This window comes from Mirounga angustirostris, unplaced genomic scaffold (assembly GCF_029215605.1).
Source record: "Mirounga angustirostris isolate CCGP_5_RB_7025 unplaced genomic scaffold, mMirAng1.0.hap1 SCAF_5, whole genome shotgun sequence".
NCBI classification, from domain to species: domain Eukaryota; kingdom Metazoa; phylum Chordata; class Mammalia; order Carnivora; family Phocidae; genus Mirounga; species Mirounga angustirostris.
Genome location: NW_026991713.1, coordinates 8,616,224 through 8,633,159, shown reverse-complemented (window position 1 = coordinate 8,633,159; position 16,936 = coordinate 8,616,224). Strand labels below are relative to the sequence as shown.

At 41.5% G+C, this 16,936-nt stretch overlaps 1 protein-coding gene across 10 annotated transcripts in view; it reads left to right on the top strand.

Annotated features, from left to right (window-relative positions):
* Positions 1-16,936, top strand: part of TNRC6B (trinucleotide repeat containing adaptor 6B) — a 256,919-nt gene that overhangs the window by 60,340 nt on the left and 179,643 nt on the right. For 5 of the 10 annotated variants that reach the window (XM_054506809.2, XM_054506805.2, XM_054506801.2 and 2 more), the window contains exons 2-3: positions 3,204-3,278; positions 10,030-10,120. In XM_054506809.2, the coding sequence (XP_054362784.1) occupies positions 10,076-10,120 (45 nt within the window). In that variant the 5' untranslated portion in view covers positions 3,204-3,278; positions 10,030-10,075. Of the gene's footprint in view, positions 1-3,203; positions 3,279-8,442; positions 8,507-10,029; positions 10,121-16,936 lie in introns of all 10 variants that reach the window. The other 5 variants (XM_054506807.2, XM_054506802.2, XM_064590576.1 and 2 more) reach the window with 2 other exon arrangements.

Here is a 16,936-nt window from a genome sequence, read left to right as displayed (position 1 = left end):
AAACTGATAACAGTGGTGAGTCCTGAGTGAGGGTAGGGGGAGAGGGGACCGTGATCAAGGGCCTTATCGTATCACTTGAATTTTTTAAAATGAGAATTAAAATTAAGCCTAAAAGTATCAGGCTGAATAATCAAGTTCGAAAATTAAAACTATGCCATATTAGAATAGTAAAGTGAATATAATGTATTGGAAATGTCCTTCTTTCAACTTGCCATATTCCCTAGGAAAGATGTAGGTCTGATTACATCCCATGAGTTAGATTAGGTACTGGGCTTGGAGGAGCTCTTGAGGTCTCCTTGCAGTTTAGCAGGACCTAGTAGTGATTTAGTCCAAGACCCACGAAACCTTCCCAGCTGCGTGTGAATCTCAAGCCCAGTCTGGTTACTACTCTGCAAGAGAACAGAGAAAACTGGAATGCTTCAAATAGTTTACTGCTGTGGTTATATACAATCAGATAGTAGGATTACAGAACATTTCAAAATGATGCTTTGAAGGAATTTGCCATTGCTCATACCTTAGAAGGAAAACAGTGCTGTGGATAACTTCAACTAGATAATTCCAGATGTTGATTTTAGAATCAAATGTTATGTTTATCTTGAGTACAAGTGCATCTGATAACAGAGGTTCACAGCCCTGCAGAGAAACTAGGGAAGCTGTTCTGTGAAAACTGGTTTCCAGAGTGCCTGGAAACTGCCCACTTTCCTTCGCCTGCCCCTCCTCTGCTTCAACTGCTTTTCCGCTCTCTGAACACAGGCAAGCGTCTGAGCCCACCTGCCAAGCAGGCAAAGGACTGAGCTGGCCATTGTGTCCTTCCAAGCTTATCTATTAACAAATTATATAATGATGGGCTACTTTTTGAAGTTGGTACAGAATTTAGACCACTGGTAAGTCTAGAGAAGTCATGTTTAGCCTGGGCAGAAACTAATCAGAATAGAGAACTGAAAATTAGTTAGGGTTGCTCTCTTGATGATCCGCAGGTGACAAAAAATGAAGAATTGAATCTTTCTCCAAGGTGCTGAGGGTCACACATAACCACATAGCTTACATCCTTCATGATGACCAGACCCATCTGGGAAGTTCCAGCCAGCTTCTTCAGCTTTCCCTCATGCCATTTAAGTGGGGAAGGCTCCACACTGAAGTACCGAGTTATTGGGAGCATGTCAGGATTCAGTTCATCTTGTTTATTGAACTCCTGCTGGATACCAAATTCTAGATATGTAAGACACAGAGAGCCCTTGTTGTCAAGAAGCCCCCATTGAGTGTAGACAGCAGACCCTCAGACGCTACCAATGTTATATGGTATATCTCAGAGGAGGGACACTTAGTGCAGCCAAGGAGGGTACAGAAAACTTTCAGGAGGTAATTCCTGAGGCAGATCTTACAAGAGGAGTAGACGGGAATTAAGCCAAGGGCCCTCAGCAGATATCAGTGTATGTATTTTGGACAAGGGAACCACGCGCAGTCCCCGTGAGAAGGCTATGAAGTGATGATGGGGCTAGAGAGATCTTGGATTTTACCCTAAAGGTAATGGGTAATTATTGACTTGGCAGCAATCTACTCAGAGGTCACATTTGCTCTTTAAAAAGGAAGATGGCTGGGACAACGGTGTGTATAGTAGGAGGATAGGGATAATAATTAAAATATCACTAATACTCATCATAGTATAATTCCATCTGAGATTTATTTATTCAAACGCTGTTAAAAAATAAGCAAGGGGAGAGGTGATGACAGATAAGAGAGCAGCAAGATGCTTTCAAGATTCCCTCAAGCACCCCCTCAAACACTAAGACATGAGGTAGAACTAAAGCTATAACTCATAATCTGCAGCTGTGGGGAATGGAATGCGCTTTCTTGGACAGACACATTAAGTTGATTGTGAAACTAAGGGCCCAACTTCCAAATAGTGACAGGCATTCTGACAGCAGTGCGGACGCTAATCACAGATGAGTTTCTGTAGGGCTTGTCCAGCATTGTTTTGACCACTTTTGCACACACACAGAGGTCCAGCCTTGAGCAGGATCTCCTTCTGGCATTTGTTTCTGCCATTGTAAATTGAAGGGACTGGCTTGGGACCTTTAAATGTCTAATATTAAGTGGTTTTCATTTCATATATATTCGTATATCTGTATGTGCACATATGTAAGTATGTATTTCATATATATAAAGAGAGACATTCCATCATGAAATAAATAAAATTTTCACTGCGTCTATTAGCAACTTGCTATGATCCGGTTTGATTTTGAAGAGGCCATTCCAGCCATTATTTGGGAACAGACTGGGGAGGAGCAAGAATTGGGGCAGGAGACTAGCTAAGGGGCCTCCACTAGCAAGGAATGGTAATGGCAATGAAAGTGAAGAATTTGCATGCTGTGGATTAGAAATGACAGGATTGCTAATGGGGCTGTGAGAGGCCTGGGATAGGGTGAGATCCTGGATGAACCAGAGGTTCTGACCCAAGCAACTGGGCAGAAGATGGTGCCCTTGATAAGACAGTGGAGACAGGAGAATGAGGTCTGGGCAGGGGATGAAGCGTACTGTTGGGGATGCGTTGAATCTGAAGTGATTATGAGATATCCTCATGTCAAATGGAGAAGTTGAAAAGGCAACTTGGCATTTTTCTGGTAGAACAGATAAGGTAAAATCAATAATACAGGTTTAATATAGGTTTTAGTGTTTCTTCAGAAGGTATTTCAGTTCACATTGGGTATTTTTTAAGATTGATTTAGAGAGAGCTCCAGCATGGGGAGGGAGAGGGAGAATCTCAAGCCGACTCAGCGCTGAGCGTGGAGCCTCCCAACCCTGAGATCATGACCTGAGCTGGATCCTACCACCCTGAGATCATGACCTGAGCTAAAATCGAGTCAGACGTTCAACCGACTGAGCCATCCAGGTGCCCCTCAGTTCACATTCTTAATAACCACTCACCTTTATTGACCATGTTGTGATTGGTGCCCTGCCTGATGCTGTTTTATGCATATTCCATTTATACTTCCCAAGAACCCTGTGAGGAAGGTGCTGTTGTTCTCAATGTTGAATGAGGAAGCTAAGTCTCGAGAGGTTAGGCCACTGGCCCAACAGTCAATAGTTGGTAGATGGAAGAGCCTGGATTTGTAATAGGCTCCCCGATTCAGAACTGTGCCCTGCCGCTTCCCATGCATCTTACTATGAGCACACAGCTCACTGTGATTTTTCTCTCTTTTCAGGGTTTTGGTTTTTTGCACTGAATGTAGTCTAGACTCATCTTCACGGGCTTGTGTTGCCCCAGGATACTGTCAAAGGTAAGTTTTTAAAATTTCAATACACCGTGTATTAGCAGTGAAATGGGAGAGACTTCATCTTAAAAAGAAGAGTACATTTTGACGTTATTGCTCCTTTCCCGAGTTGTTCCACGAGGGTATTTAAAGTGGCCATCACATCAGCTCTTTGCATTTCTACTTCAGTAGGTCCCTTTAAAAAGCACATCAATCCAAATGATTGATAGTGACATTTGGTGCCTCATCCTTTTATAAAGCTAGAATTTGTTATTAGGATTTAGCAATTCCACAGTTTTCTGTGAGCGTATTCCTAGTTTCTCTGCCTCTAGTCTGTCGTTACTCCAGTCTGTCGTCCACATTACTGCCAGGACTAGCTTTCAAAATGATGTATTTACTCATGTCACTCCTTTGCTCAAACAGCTCTCGCGGCTCTCAGTTGCTACAGACGCCATCCTACAAACATCCTACAGAACCTAATTCCAATTAATGTTTCTGGCTGCTTTTCTAGTGCACCCCTATCTGTTGTGAGCCCTACCGGGCCATTTTCTATTTCCCAAATATATAGTTCTTTTTCATGGCTTTGTGCCTTGGTCAATGCTTTTCTCTTCACTTAGAGTTTGGAAGAGGGGAGAAGAATGCAGCTCTCCGCTGCTCTTTCTCGTATCTTTCCTGTTGTCCCCTCTCCCAGGCCACCTTGGCAGAATTTCTTTCTCATCTGTATTCTAGGTGCACCCGTTACTATGACTATAATAAAGCATTCAGTATTTTACATTAGCGTTATTTGTCTCTGTCTCCTTTACTAGTCTTTAAACCCTTTGAGACTTCTTGGAAAGGAACTAACTGGTTTTTTAGTGCCTGTTGGCTGCTCCTGGACACCTTGCTGAGTGCTATGCATATATTATTTCATTTAATCCTTGTAACATCTCCTTCTGACAAGTTTTATGGATGAAAATAATGAAGATTAGAACGTTAAGTGCCCAAGATTACACAGCTAATAACTGACAAAGAATTATGAATGACTCTGCTCCTTCAAAGCCAAAACTTGTTCTACTGTAGTACTCTGGCCGAGCACCATCTGGTGTGTGGTAGGGACCCAGGAAGTATCTATTGAATTGATATCTATTGCAGTTTAAATAAAAAGGACTTTAGTTGATTAATTCGGTCATTTCTACCTAGAAATTTATTGACTATTAAATGCCGGGTATACAGCTTTAGATAAACGATGAATACAGACATTAACAAGATACAGTGTCTGCTGTCAAAGAGTTGATGGTGTCATAAGGGAAGCATCTATATAAGCAAGTAAAGCCAGTAGAGCGTTACAGATCATATAATAGAATTCAGACAAGATTCACCGGGGACACTGGGGAAGGAGTCGCCAGTTCTGAGATTCTGAGATCCTAGAGATGGATCAGGAAATACTTTGTAAAAGTTGAGTCTTGAATGATGAGAGTAGGGTGTTCTCTGGTGGCATCAGGGAGGGAAAGGCAGAAGGAGTAGTATGAACAAAAACATGGAAACTGGAAATAATCCGGCACATTTGTGAGACTGTAAGTAGTTCATTATGACAGGAGCAAAGGGAAAAAGAGGTCTGGCTGATGGCACCGGAGAGACAGGTGAGGGCTAGACCCTGGAGAGCTTGGAAGGTACCAATATATTTGCCAGCTTTTAGAAAAGACCGAGCGTGGGCGCGGTATGATGTACGGTTTTACTCCCATTTGTCGTTCCGTTTGTCGAGTCCCGTTCTGTGTATGCTGCAGCAACAGCAGGTCAGTGGTCACTTAACCACATAATGGCGAGCTGGTGACAGCTCTGAGGTGAAGTCGTGTGCCAGAGCAGAAATCAAATGCTTGTGTTGTCACGTCAGCTTTGACAGCTTCACTACCCCTTGTTCGCCCCCTCCAGTGAATTTTCACATAAGTGCACTTTGCCTTGACTTTTTCATCACTCTCTTAGCACCGATACACTGGTCCTCTGTCACTTCCCGAGTGGAGCCCCTAGCTCAACCCCATACTTTTGCATGGCCTACTTTATTCTCCTTCCATTTTGTCGGAAGGGCAGTAAAATTCACTTAGACCCTTACACACAACTCTAAGCCGTGGCTTCACAAGAATGTCAGCAAGGCTTTTTCAAGAAACACCTTAAAAACTGTTAAGAATAGTTCCCAAACCACACACACACAAAGGAGGACAAATTAAAGAAAGGAGAAATAGAAAAATAGGTATGATAGGACATATAGTAAGTAGGCAGACTATATGGTATTAATCAGGAAAGATTTTTAGAAATAAAAATTGACTGGATAGTAGAAAGATAGAGATGTGGATTGGTGGTGAGGGGAAGGGTTTTCAAATTGGGTATGAACTGCATAAATAGAAATTAAATTTGAAACTAATAATACAATATATGTTAATTAAATTGAATTTAAATACATTTTTTAAAAAAGAAATTAAATTAGCAAGCTGTGTGGAGAGAATAGAGAGAAGATCTGCCTGTGTGAAGTGGGGGATAGTGTGTGCATGGGGAGTAGCTAGAAATAGAGTTGAAAAGTTTATAAAGTAAAAGTCTGCTGTTCGTATTATGGCAATGGGATAATTGGGAAGATAAGACCGATGTAGAAAACTTAATTCTGAAGAGGAGACGTTCCAGATATAACCTGGAATTGAAGGGGACCTGATAAGAAACATTCTCTCCCCTGAGCAAGTTCTGAACCACAGACATATAGGATGAAGGAGTAAAGCAGGTGGAGATCAGACTTTCACTTTTATTACTAATAAAGTTGACATAGAACGGGGCTTGTGTCTAAAAGCAAGTCAGCTTTCTAATACTCAGCTCTGAAACTTAACGGGTTTCCTCACCCAGCAGTACTAATCAGGGACAGACTCGCCTTCTAGAAGGAGGGAGCAGAGCAGAATAGGTGCCCCCACAGGAAAGGGCCTGGGGGGTGCTGGACTATGCAAACCCAGTTTCCCCTTCCAAACTCACTGACCGGACAAGTCACTTCACCCTGACAGCATGTCAGGAATATAAGGCCAATGGTAGTAAAGGGATATTGCCTCCCATGGAAGGAAGCATCGAGGGTGGGCAAGTTTTCCTCCCCTAACACACAAGAGCTCGTCTCCTAGCACATTGTCTCCTAGCACCAGTGTAATCCAGGTCATGTCGGGTGTGTCCTTCCCCTCTAGGACAGAGGGGGTCTCAGAACAGTCCTGCTCCCACTTTCAAGAGGACAAACCCCCACTACCACCCACTCTTCTCTTGGATATTTTCTTGGGCAAAATTGATATGCAAAATAGATTATGCCTTCAGGAGATCCTAAAATAGATCAGAACAGTATATAAATTATATGAACTCCAAGGCTAAACAAAATGGTTTCAGCACTGTCCCCATAGCCACCAGATTCAGAAAGTAAGTCTACCTCCTGCCCACGAGCAGTAATTTCTGATAAAAGTAGGTTCTCAGAATGCTGCACTCAGTCTTGCCACGTTGGTATCTGAGGGAGGGAGGATGGGTGAGGTCCTCTTGGTCTGAGCCTCTCCAGGATATCCAGTTAGCCCACGCCAGTGTACAGAATCCACGACTGGGACACTTCCACCCAATTTGGAAAAATCTGCCAGCAGGAGGTTAAATTTGGAACTGGGCCTTTACCGTATCTCAAAAAAACCCAACCAATGTACACTGTCTTCTGCTTTAAAGATTAATACTTGAAGTATCACCTTCTTTTTGCAATATTTAGGGATTTATAGTAGTGGCAGCCCCAGTTACCAAGTTCCTTCCCTTCCTGTGTAAGTTCCCTGCCTCCCTGCCTTCTATGAGGATAGTGAGACATCTCTTTAATTTCCATTTCCTGTTTGGATTGCCTGTGTAAGCTGAGCACAAACAATTTAAACATAAACTTCACTGGTTTTGTAGCGCATGTGTCGTTTGAAATTCAGCTGCCTTGCAGCTTACGTGCAGCAAATAATTGTTCTACTCATTAATATCTAAAAGTATGAAGAAAGTCTCTTTTCCCTAAAGTCTAATCTTTGCCTCAGCCATGCCTGCTTAGGAAGAGCTGTGCCTGCATAATTCAAGGTCAGGCAGCAGCCTTCTGTACTTTGAAGCCAACCAAGCCTGCTAATGCCCTGCTCCCTTTGCTGAGGCCAGCACAGCGGGCATTTGCTTGCTAGGCCAGAGTGGCCGATGAGTGCTGAGGTCACTTGCACGGCTGACATTTAGATGAGCCTTCAGTACCACCACCACCACAGACTGCGGCTTCTTTCCTTGCTGTCGCCCGCAAAGCCCCCAGGCCTTTGCTAAGGCTTGTGTGCCTGGTGTATTCAGCCTTGTCTGTAGAAACAGCCACTACCTGAAGACAAAGTTACCATAACTACAGTCATCACTAATGTCAAAATACAGTTTAGCCTGTGGTTTATAAACTTCTAATTCGGCCTCAATAGTGTAAAGCTGGTGTCTGACAGTAAAAATGCATGTGGCCTCATGAAAACCTCTACAAGATTGAAACACGTTGCTCCCTCGTTAAAAAGACCGAGGCCCAAAGTCCTGCCCCAACAGAAGCCTTAGAAATTCCACATGCATTTTACTCCCCAAATTTTCCTTCATGCGTATTTATCAAAACTTTAGTTTCGGGCGCCTGGGTGGCTCAGTTGGTTAAGCAACTGCCTTCAGCTCAGGTCATGATCCCAGGGTCCTGGGATCAAGCCCCGCATTGGGCTCCCTGCTCTGCGGGGAGCCTGCTTCTCCCTCTCCCACTCCCCCTGCTTGTGTTCCCTCTCTCGCTGTGTCTCTCTCTGTCAAATAAATAAATAAATAATCTTAAAAAAAAAAAAAACCTTTAGTTTCACATACCAGATATTAGGGTCTTTGAGAGACCCAATAAATAGCACTCTTTTTCCCTTGGCTGAGTTCTATACCAACTGAGAAATAAAAGAGTAGGGCATTTGAGAGACCGAAATATCATCTCTGTTACTAATAAAGCTATATTGGCGTACATCTATAGGCAAGTGAACTTCCTAGCACTGAACTCAATATTCAACAGGCTTACCTAGTCCCAGGTAATTGTGAGGGGCCTGCATTTAGGGGAACAAGAGCAGAGGAAAGTGCATGCTCCCTGGGGACAGCTGGCTCCCAAAAGGAAGAGAAAATGGCTGAGCTCACGTACCCTGTTTCTCCCTCTGATCTCACCATTCAGAAAGGATCCTCCGGGGTGGAACCTGTACCTGTGGAGAAGAGCCAGGAGGGAGACCTCGGGAGAGGTGAAGGAGGTTCCTCTTTCCAAGCACATTCAAATGGAAATGGCACAGAAATCATTGGGGGGTCTTTCTCTGTCCGCTGTCCGTATAATGCATCATTTATGAAATACAGTCTCTATTTCTGTAAAGTAGAATGAGAGCTTAAGGACATTTGTGAAGCAGTTTGCATACGACATCCTTCTGAGTAGCTTCCTGACTTTTTCCAGTGCTGTCAATTTAATTTTCATAGAAAGAGCAAGTTTATTTTTGCACAACTGTCATAAACAGATGAGGGGCAAAACCAGCTAGAGAAAGCCTGTTTCCCTTGCGGTGAGCATCTGTTTCACACTGGGAATGGGCAGTGTCAGTTCATCTGGAGTGAGTGAATGGGGCTTGATTAACAGAGCTCCCACTGTACCAATTTTACGTTTCATGTCACATAAATACACAATGATTCCCAAAAAACCTCATTAGGTGAGCACAGTAGATATTTTGATACTCCTCTCCCACCCAGCAGATGAGGAAACAGATTTCCACACCATATCTCCAGGCTGCTGCATTTATAAAGAGAGTCTCTGCACACACACATCCTGGGGCAAGCATCTTTTTAGCTTTTATATTTTGTAGGTATGAACCTTTTATTTTTTTTTTAAAGATTTGTATTTATTTGACAGAGACACAGTGAGAGGGAACACAAGCAAGCAGGGGGAGTGGGAGAGGGAGAAGCTTCTTTAAAATCTTTTAAAAAGAATAAAATAAAATATTAGAAAGATTTTAAAACATTGATTACCTGTAATGTGATGGAGATTTGTTTTGTGTCAGTTTGAGTAATTATTCCTCAGGAATTACATACTGAATGAAAATTTGAATGTTACATACACTTTATTAGTCGTTTCCTTTTGGTACATTTTAATTCATAAAATTTTAACCCAACTTGACTCATTTTATTCTTAGAGGAAAAATTACTACTTTTTATTGTTTTGCCCTAGGACAGCCTGTTCTCATGTAAAAATAAATTAATTGATATTTAGTTCATTAAGCAAATCCTCTTAAAAAAGTAGGATCCACCATTAGCGTGTACCATAATTTCAGTTAAAAAATATACCACAAATATTGAACATAAATGATAAACCCAGGAAACCCGGCCAGTTTCAGTAGCCTGTTGTAATATGTGGGCAGCATGACCTGCTACAGCCTAACAGCTGGCCCACTGCTTTAAATAGGTGGGCGTCCTTTCTGACGGGTCACTGTTTGTACTGTATGAATTGCTGAAGATCTTCACTGTCACCTCTGCCAAAAATCAAGAAAAAAGAAGAAAGAAATCTAGAACTGTTTAATACCCCAGTGTCTTCAACCTTTCCTAACTATCCTCCCCTAAGGTAGGGAAAATTCCCTCCTACCTCTCTCCTTCCCTTCTTACCAAAGATGTGTACACACCCACACATTACTTAAGGTCATTGCCTCCTTGGTGATCCAGTTTCAATCTAATCTTTGAAAAACTGATTTTTGCACTGAATTCCTTTTTTTTCTCCTCTTACCTCTTTTAGGCAGTATTTGTGTGTTTCTGCAGAGTTTTGCACAGAGTCTGTTCCCATGCAAACCAATGAGGGAGAAGTGTCGGAAGAAAGCAGTTCCAAGGTCAGTGAATTACTAAAGATGCAAACACTTTGGGTAGAAATTAAAAACAGGTAGTGGGTGAGTAGAGTGGGTGTTTTGTTTTAGGTGAATTTAGAAACTAGCCTGATTTAAATTAAAACCTAACCTAAGGTTGAGAAGATTTTTTTTTTCTTCTTGATAGCCATTTTGTGCTCCATGACCAATTTAAAACCAATTTTACTGAACTCATAGAGAACTTTATGCTTTGTTTGTGCGATGGTAGCACTTTATCTTTTAATGTTTTATTGTGCAAGTTCTATATTCTTATTTTAAGAAATTAAAATGAGTCAGAAGTGTGTAAGGTAAAAAGCCTGTCCCTTATTCCTGCTGCACAGAGACATTATCAATAATTTTTTACACATTTTTTACTATAAATTTTTAAACGGTAATTTGTTAGGTCTGGGTTTTCAAGCTAAGGCGTGAATGAATGTTAACCGTTGTCAAACCCTGTATATAAATTGTTATCTGTGTGCTTATGTATATCTCTATATCTGGCTCCATGTCCTGACTCTCCTGGGCTTTTTCTCTGCCTGGTCATATGGGGACCCTCAGTGTCACCTTTATGTCTCTCTCCTTTCAAAGTTGTCCCTAGTCCTTCCTGGGCACTCCAAGGCTATCTCACACTGTGTCCTGGACAGTGCCCAGTCTGCTGCCCTGGACCTTCCTGAGGGGAGTCTTTTTGCTGCTGCCAGTGCTGCTGGTACTTTCTGTGGGAGGGCTTTTTTCCCCTGGTCACTAGAATGCAGTTTTGTATGACCTAATCACTTTCTCGCAGAGCATTCTACTGTTTTAGTGAAAGCCGCTATTGTAAATACTGAAGGAAGACAAGTTGACAGAGTTAGTATTAATGTAAAACTTCAGAAGCCCTTGTATCCTTTGGAGACACAGTGACTATTCCTTATATTTTTCCCAAGGACCACTTCAGGGCTTATTTAATTTCCCTGCTGTGTATGTAAAAGAGAAAATTGAATAGCACTAACACAGTTACCCATGAATCTGTCTCATTGTTCCACACTTTAGAAGTTAAATATGAAAATTATGTTCTGTAAAAAGTCTTTGATGACATATCAGGAAATCCAAAGGCGAGGATATGGACTTCGTTGGCCTGATTCCCTTAGAAAGAGACTCGTGTGATCTAATTTATTTAGTATTTATGTGCCTATGTTGTCACACTGATCTGAAAACAGAAACTATTTTGTCTGTTATATGTGGCTTTGACTCACTAAATGCAGTGATCAGTTTTCTTAGTGCCTGGTCTAGCTCTTGCACAGTGGAACTGTGCATCACGAGGTAGGCTCCAGTTCTAGTGTAGATTTACTGACACATCTTGGACTATAGCTGTTTATTTATGCTCTCTCTTTTATTCTTTTAAATTGAGGTATTATTAAAAAAATAATACACCTTTATGGTCATTCAGTTAATTACATAATTCACAAACACTTACGGGACACCAGGTATGTGCTGATGGTCCCAGGTAGGGTGTGCAGAGTTACATAAGGCAGGGTCTCTGCATGTTGGGAACTTATAGTCTAGTTGAGGGAGGGAACCATACCGTAAGGGCAATGATAGTGGTATTAACTGTGTGGTATTAGGAGCTAGGTCAAAGCAAAGAATTCCTTCTGGATAAGCTTCATGATAGGTGACACTGGAGTTTTGTTGGAAAAATAAGGGGTTTTTGTTCATTTTTACTGGTTGGCTGGTGAGTGGGTGGGTGGAGGTGGGAAGGGCATTATAAGCAGAATGAAGCATATGTCGCATATATAAATGGTGAAGTCTAACAGGAGATGGTGAAAAGATTTGAGTGCATTTCAGATATCTTACTGTGTATTTTTTTTTTAAGATTTTATTTATTTATTTATTTGATAGAGAGTGAGAGAGCACAAGCAGGGGGAACAGTAGAGGGAGAGGGAGAAGCAGGCTCCCCACCAAGCAGGGAGCCCAATGCGGGGCTCGATCCCAGCACCCTGGGATCATGACCTGAGCCGAAGGCAGACGCTTAACCATCTGAGCCACCCAGGCGCCCTGATATCTTGCTGTGTATTAAACCACACCAAAAATTAGTGGTTTAAAACCACTATCACAATCTCTTGGGCAGAAGAATTCCAAATAATTTATGTAGATACTTCACCCTGAAGGATGTGGAGCCTAAGTCCCCATTCCTTAAGTGTGGCTTCACATAGTGGGGAAACCTGACAAACAGCATCTCAACCAGATGGTCTACATCGACAGGTAAGTCATGTTTATAGTACATACTGTTGATGTGATGGGCTGAAATGGTACCTTTCCTCAGTGGTCTTCTTCCCCAAAACCCGTTGTCCCACTCTGATCATGAGAAAAACATCAGACAGATCCTGACAGAGGGATGTCCTACAAAATACCTGACCAAGACTACCCTCAAAACTGTCAAGAGAAAACAAGATACGTCTGAGAAACTGTCCCAGCCAAAAGGAGTCTAAGGGGACATCATGACTAAATGTAATACAATATTCTAGGTGAGATCCTGGAATAGAATAAGAATGTTAGGTAAGAACTAAGAAAATTTGAATAAAGTATGGATTTTAGCTAATAATAATGTGTCAGTATTGGTTCATTAATGGTGACAAAGGTACTGAGATAAGATATTAATAATAGAGGAAAAAAATATATATATATAAATAAAATCACCACCGCAGCTTTTGATTATCTCTCATGATCAGTGATTCACTGAGCTCTATAGGGCAGTTCTGCTCCAGAGTGGTACTGGGGGGGCTGCAGTCATCTGGAGGCCCAACTGGCCAGAAACATCCAAAATGGCTCACTTACATGGCTGGCAGCTGGCAGCTCAGCTTGAGGCTGTTGACCTGAGCATCAAGGATCTCCTCCATATGACCTGTGTACATGGCTTGGAATGTTTCTCACAGCATGGCGACTGGGATCCAAGAGGGAGTACTGCAAGCATGCAGAAGCTGCAGCCTTAGAAGTCAAACAGCTTCCCTTTCCCCATCTTCTGGTGAATTAAAGCCAGTCCCAGGGCTACCCCAGATTCAAGGGGAAGAGAAACAGATTCCACCTCTCAGAGGGAGGACAAGGAGAAAATTTGAGCTCATCTTTAATAGTGATTAGAGTGTTGGGTTCCAGCTGAAGAGGAGGGAATGACGGAGACCATTATCTAAGATTATCTTAGGCTAAGGAGTTCAAGAACAGGCAATAGGTTTCTAAAGCATGGAGGTGAGATGTGCATTTTACTTTATGATTTACTCTCATAACAACTAGTGTTAATGTAGAGGACACACTAGAATATCTGCATCTCGACACTCAAATTCTCTGTAAAGAAGGAGAATCTGATTGGCCCAACCCAGCCTGTGGCCTGATTTCCATTAGGTCTTGAGTTCTCCGAGTCAGGTGGCAAGGACCACAGACAAGCAAGTAGATCCCATGAAAGGACATATGAAACAGGAGACAACAGCCAAGACTCCTGGGACAGTCTCCAGTCAATGCTGATCTTCCGCTATATTTCTTACCAAGGATGGATCAGAATTTTTAATTTCAACTGCACAGCTATTTCTCACTTTACATTTAGTATAATTTAGGTTGATACTCTAAACGAGTTGGTGTTGGTTTACTAGTTGTAGAGATTCTGCAGCTATAGGCTTGGAATGTTTATTTTTTAAGTGAAATCTGGCAAGCATAGTAAAAATTATCATAGAACTGAGCAGTTGAGTATTTGTGATCTCATTCTCTGTACTTCTTTATATAGTTAAGCATTTTATAATAAAACAATAAAAACAAATAAGCTCTAGAGTTTAAGAATTATAGCTATGGATTTAAGTGCCCATGTGTCTTTATTAATTACCATAAATAAAAAAACAATGAATCAGGAAGCAAACATTTTAGTTACAATGTTCTCTTTACTGTTATCAAAGTAATAAATGAATAAATGTAGTCTTTGTCTACAAAGAATAAAGTGATCTGTTGATTGGCTTTATATCAAAGAATTAAATGAGACAATTTAGACTAAGTCTTTTGCTTGCTTTTTTTTTTTTTTTTTAGAAAGAGAGTGAGTCGGGTGGGGCAGTGGAGGGGGAGGGATAAAGGGGGAGGGAGGGAGAGAATCTTTTTTTTTTTTTTTTAGATTTTTTTTTTTATTCTTACGTTAATCCCCATACATTACATCATTAGTTTTAGATGAAGTGTTCCATGATTCATTGTTTGTGCATAACACCCAGTGCTCCATGCAGAATGTGCCCTCCTCAATACCCACCACCAGGCTAACCCATCCTCCCACCCCCCTCCCCTCTAGAACCCTCAGCTTGTTTTTCAGAGTCCATCGTCTCTCATGATTCGTCTACCCTTCCGATTTCCCCCGCTTCATTCTTCCCCTCCCGCTACCTTCTTCTTCTTTTTTTTTCTTAACATATATTGCATTATTTGTTTCAGAGGTACAGATCTGAGATTCAACAGTCTTGCACAATTCACAGAGCTTACCAGAGCACATACCCTCCCCAGTGTCTATCACCCAGTCACCCCATCCCTCCCACCCCACCCCCCACTCCAGCAACCCTCAGTTTGTTTCCTGCAATTAAGAATTCCTCATATCAGTGAGATCATATGATACATGTCTTTCTCTGTTTGACTTATTTCACTCAACATAATAGGGAGGGAGAGAATTTTAAGCAGGCTTCAAGCCCATCGTGGACCCTAATGTGGGGCTTGATCTCACTACTCTGAAATCATGACCTGAGCTGAAATCAAGAGTCAGATGATTAACCGACTGAGCCACCCAGGCGTCCCAAGTCTTTTGCTTCTTTAAGTTTAGGATATCTCTATCTGAGACTGAATCTAATTTAGCAAATTATAACAAGATCTTATGGCTTTTGGTATTTTAAGAGCAGACTGGGAAAGAAACTATGCAGGATAGGTATTTTTCCCATTTGTTTTCATAGCTGGCAAACAACATAAATTGCATTGGATTCCAAGTCTCACTCCAAAGTCCATGCTAAGTTCAGTCCTCCATCCTGAAGAAGTTACATGAAGAGTAATCAATTCTGTTTACTTATATCAGAGAAACTCCTTAGAAAGGTCGCCTGGTGTAGAAGAATGCATACAAGGAGAGTGGGTGCTTTGTGCATATGAATAATGCTGCTGTGAACATTCCTTATAAGGTTTTGTGCCTTCGTTTCTCTTGGGTGAATAACCAGGAGTGGAATTGCCAGATCATATGGTAACTTGGTGTTTCATTTTTTTTTTTTTTAAAGATTTTATTTATTTATTTGACAGAGAGATAGCGAGAGCAGGAACACAAGCAGGGGGAGTGGGAGAGGGAGAAGCAGGCTTCCCGCCAAGCAGGGAGCCCGATGCGGGACTCGATCCCAGGACCCTGGGATCATGACCTGAGCCGAAGGCAGACGCTGAACGACTGAGCCACCTAGGCGCCCTGTGTTTCATTTTTTGAAGAACTGCCAAACTGTTTTCCAAATGGGTATACCATTTTATATTCCCACCAGAAGTGTATAAGGGTTCTAATTTGTCCATATCCTCACCAATTTGTTATTGTATGTATTTTTTATTCTAGTGAATATGAAATACTATCTCATTGTGGTTTTGATTTGTACCTGGCATGCTTTTTTAAGTGTAAGTGAAAAAAAAAAAGTAATAATAAGATGAAGGTGACCAGGCCCGCCCTGGACTTTCTGAAACAGGATCTCAAGAGTCGGGAACCTGGGATCTCTGTATTTTCCAAGTGCCCCAGGTGATCCCTAAACCAGTAGTGCACAGACCACAGCTGAACTAAGGGCACTCAGAGGAGGCCGAACCAGTGAATTCTTAAAGTTGTCTCTGAAAGGTAAGACATACACAAACTTCAGAGTAGGGTTGCATCTGGGGAGGGAGGAAAAAGATTGAGCTTGGAAAGGGCTGGCTACACAGGGGCCCTCAACTCTTCACTGTATCTGTATTTTTATTTCTTTAAAAAAAGAGGGAAGACGAACCATGAGAGACTATGGACTCTGAGGAACAAACTGAGGGTTCTAGAGGGGAGGGGGGTGGGAGGATGGGTTAGCCCAGTGATGGGTATTAAAGAGGGCACGTTCTGCATGGAGCACTGGGTTATACGCAAACAATGAATCATGGAACACTACATCAAAAACTAATGATGTAATGTGTGATGATTAACATAACATAATAATAAAAATAATAAAAATATAAAAAAAAGAGGGAGAAATCTGAAGCAAATATGATGAAGCAAATACGTTAAATCTGAGTGGTGGTTACATGGGTGTGTTTGTTATTTTATTCTCTGTACTTTTTTCTATATCTTAAAAAATTTCCCTAATTTATAAAAATAGAAAATTCTGTTTTCTCTCCAGCCCCAGCCATCACATTTGTATTCCATCTAGCAAAAAAGAGAGAATTTGTCACTTACCTTGAAAGACTTCATGAAAGTTGCACATTCAACTGTGCTTTTATATTTCTTTGACCAGAATTTAACGACATGGCCACAATAAACTTCAAATGATGTTAGCATATGTGTTAGCTAAAATTTATAGGTTCTGTTGCTAAGGGGGAAGTGCTTCTATGTCTCAAAGTCAACCACATTATCCAGTATGCAGTCTTGCCCATCCTGAAGTTGTACAATTGATTCTTTTAAACCTAGAATTTTTAAAAGGGTTTTTCAAAAGACTATGTAATTCAATGAGGGAAAAAAGGGTCTTTCTTTTTTTTAAAGATTTTATTTATTTGAGATAGAGTGAGAGAGAGCACAAGCAGGGTAGAGGCAGAGGCAGAGGCAGAGGGAGAAGCAGACTCCCCACTGAGCAGGGA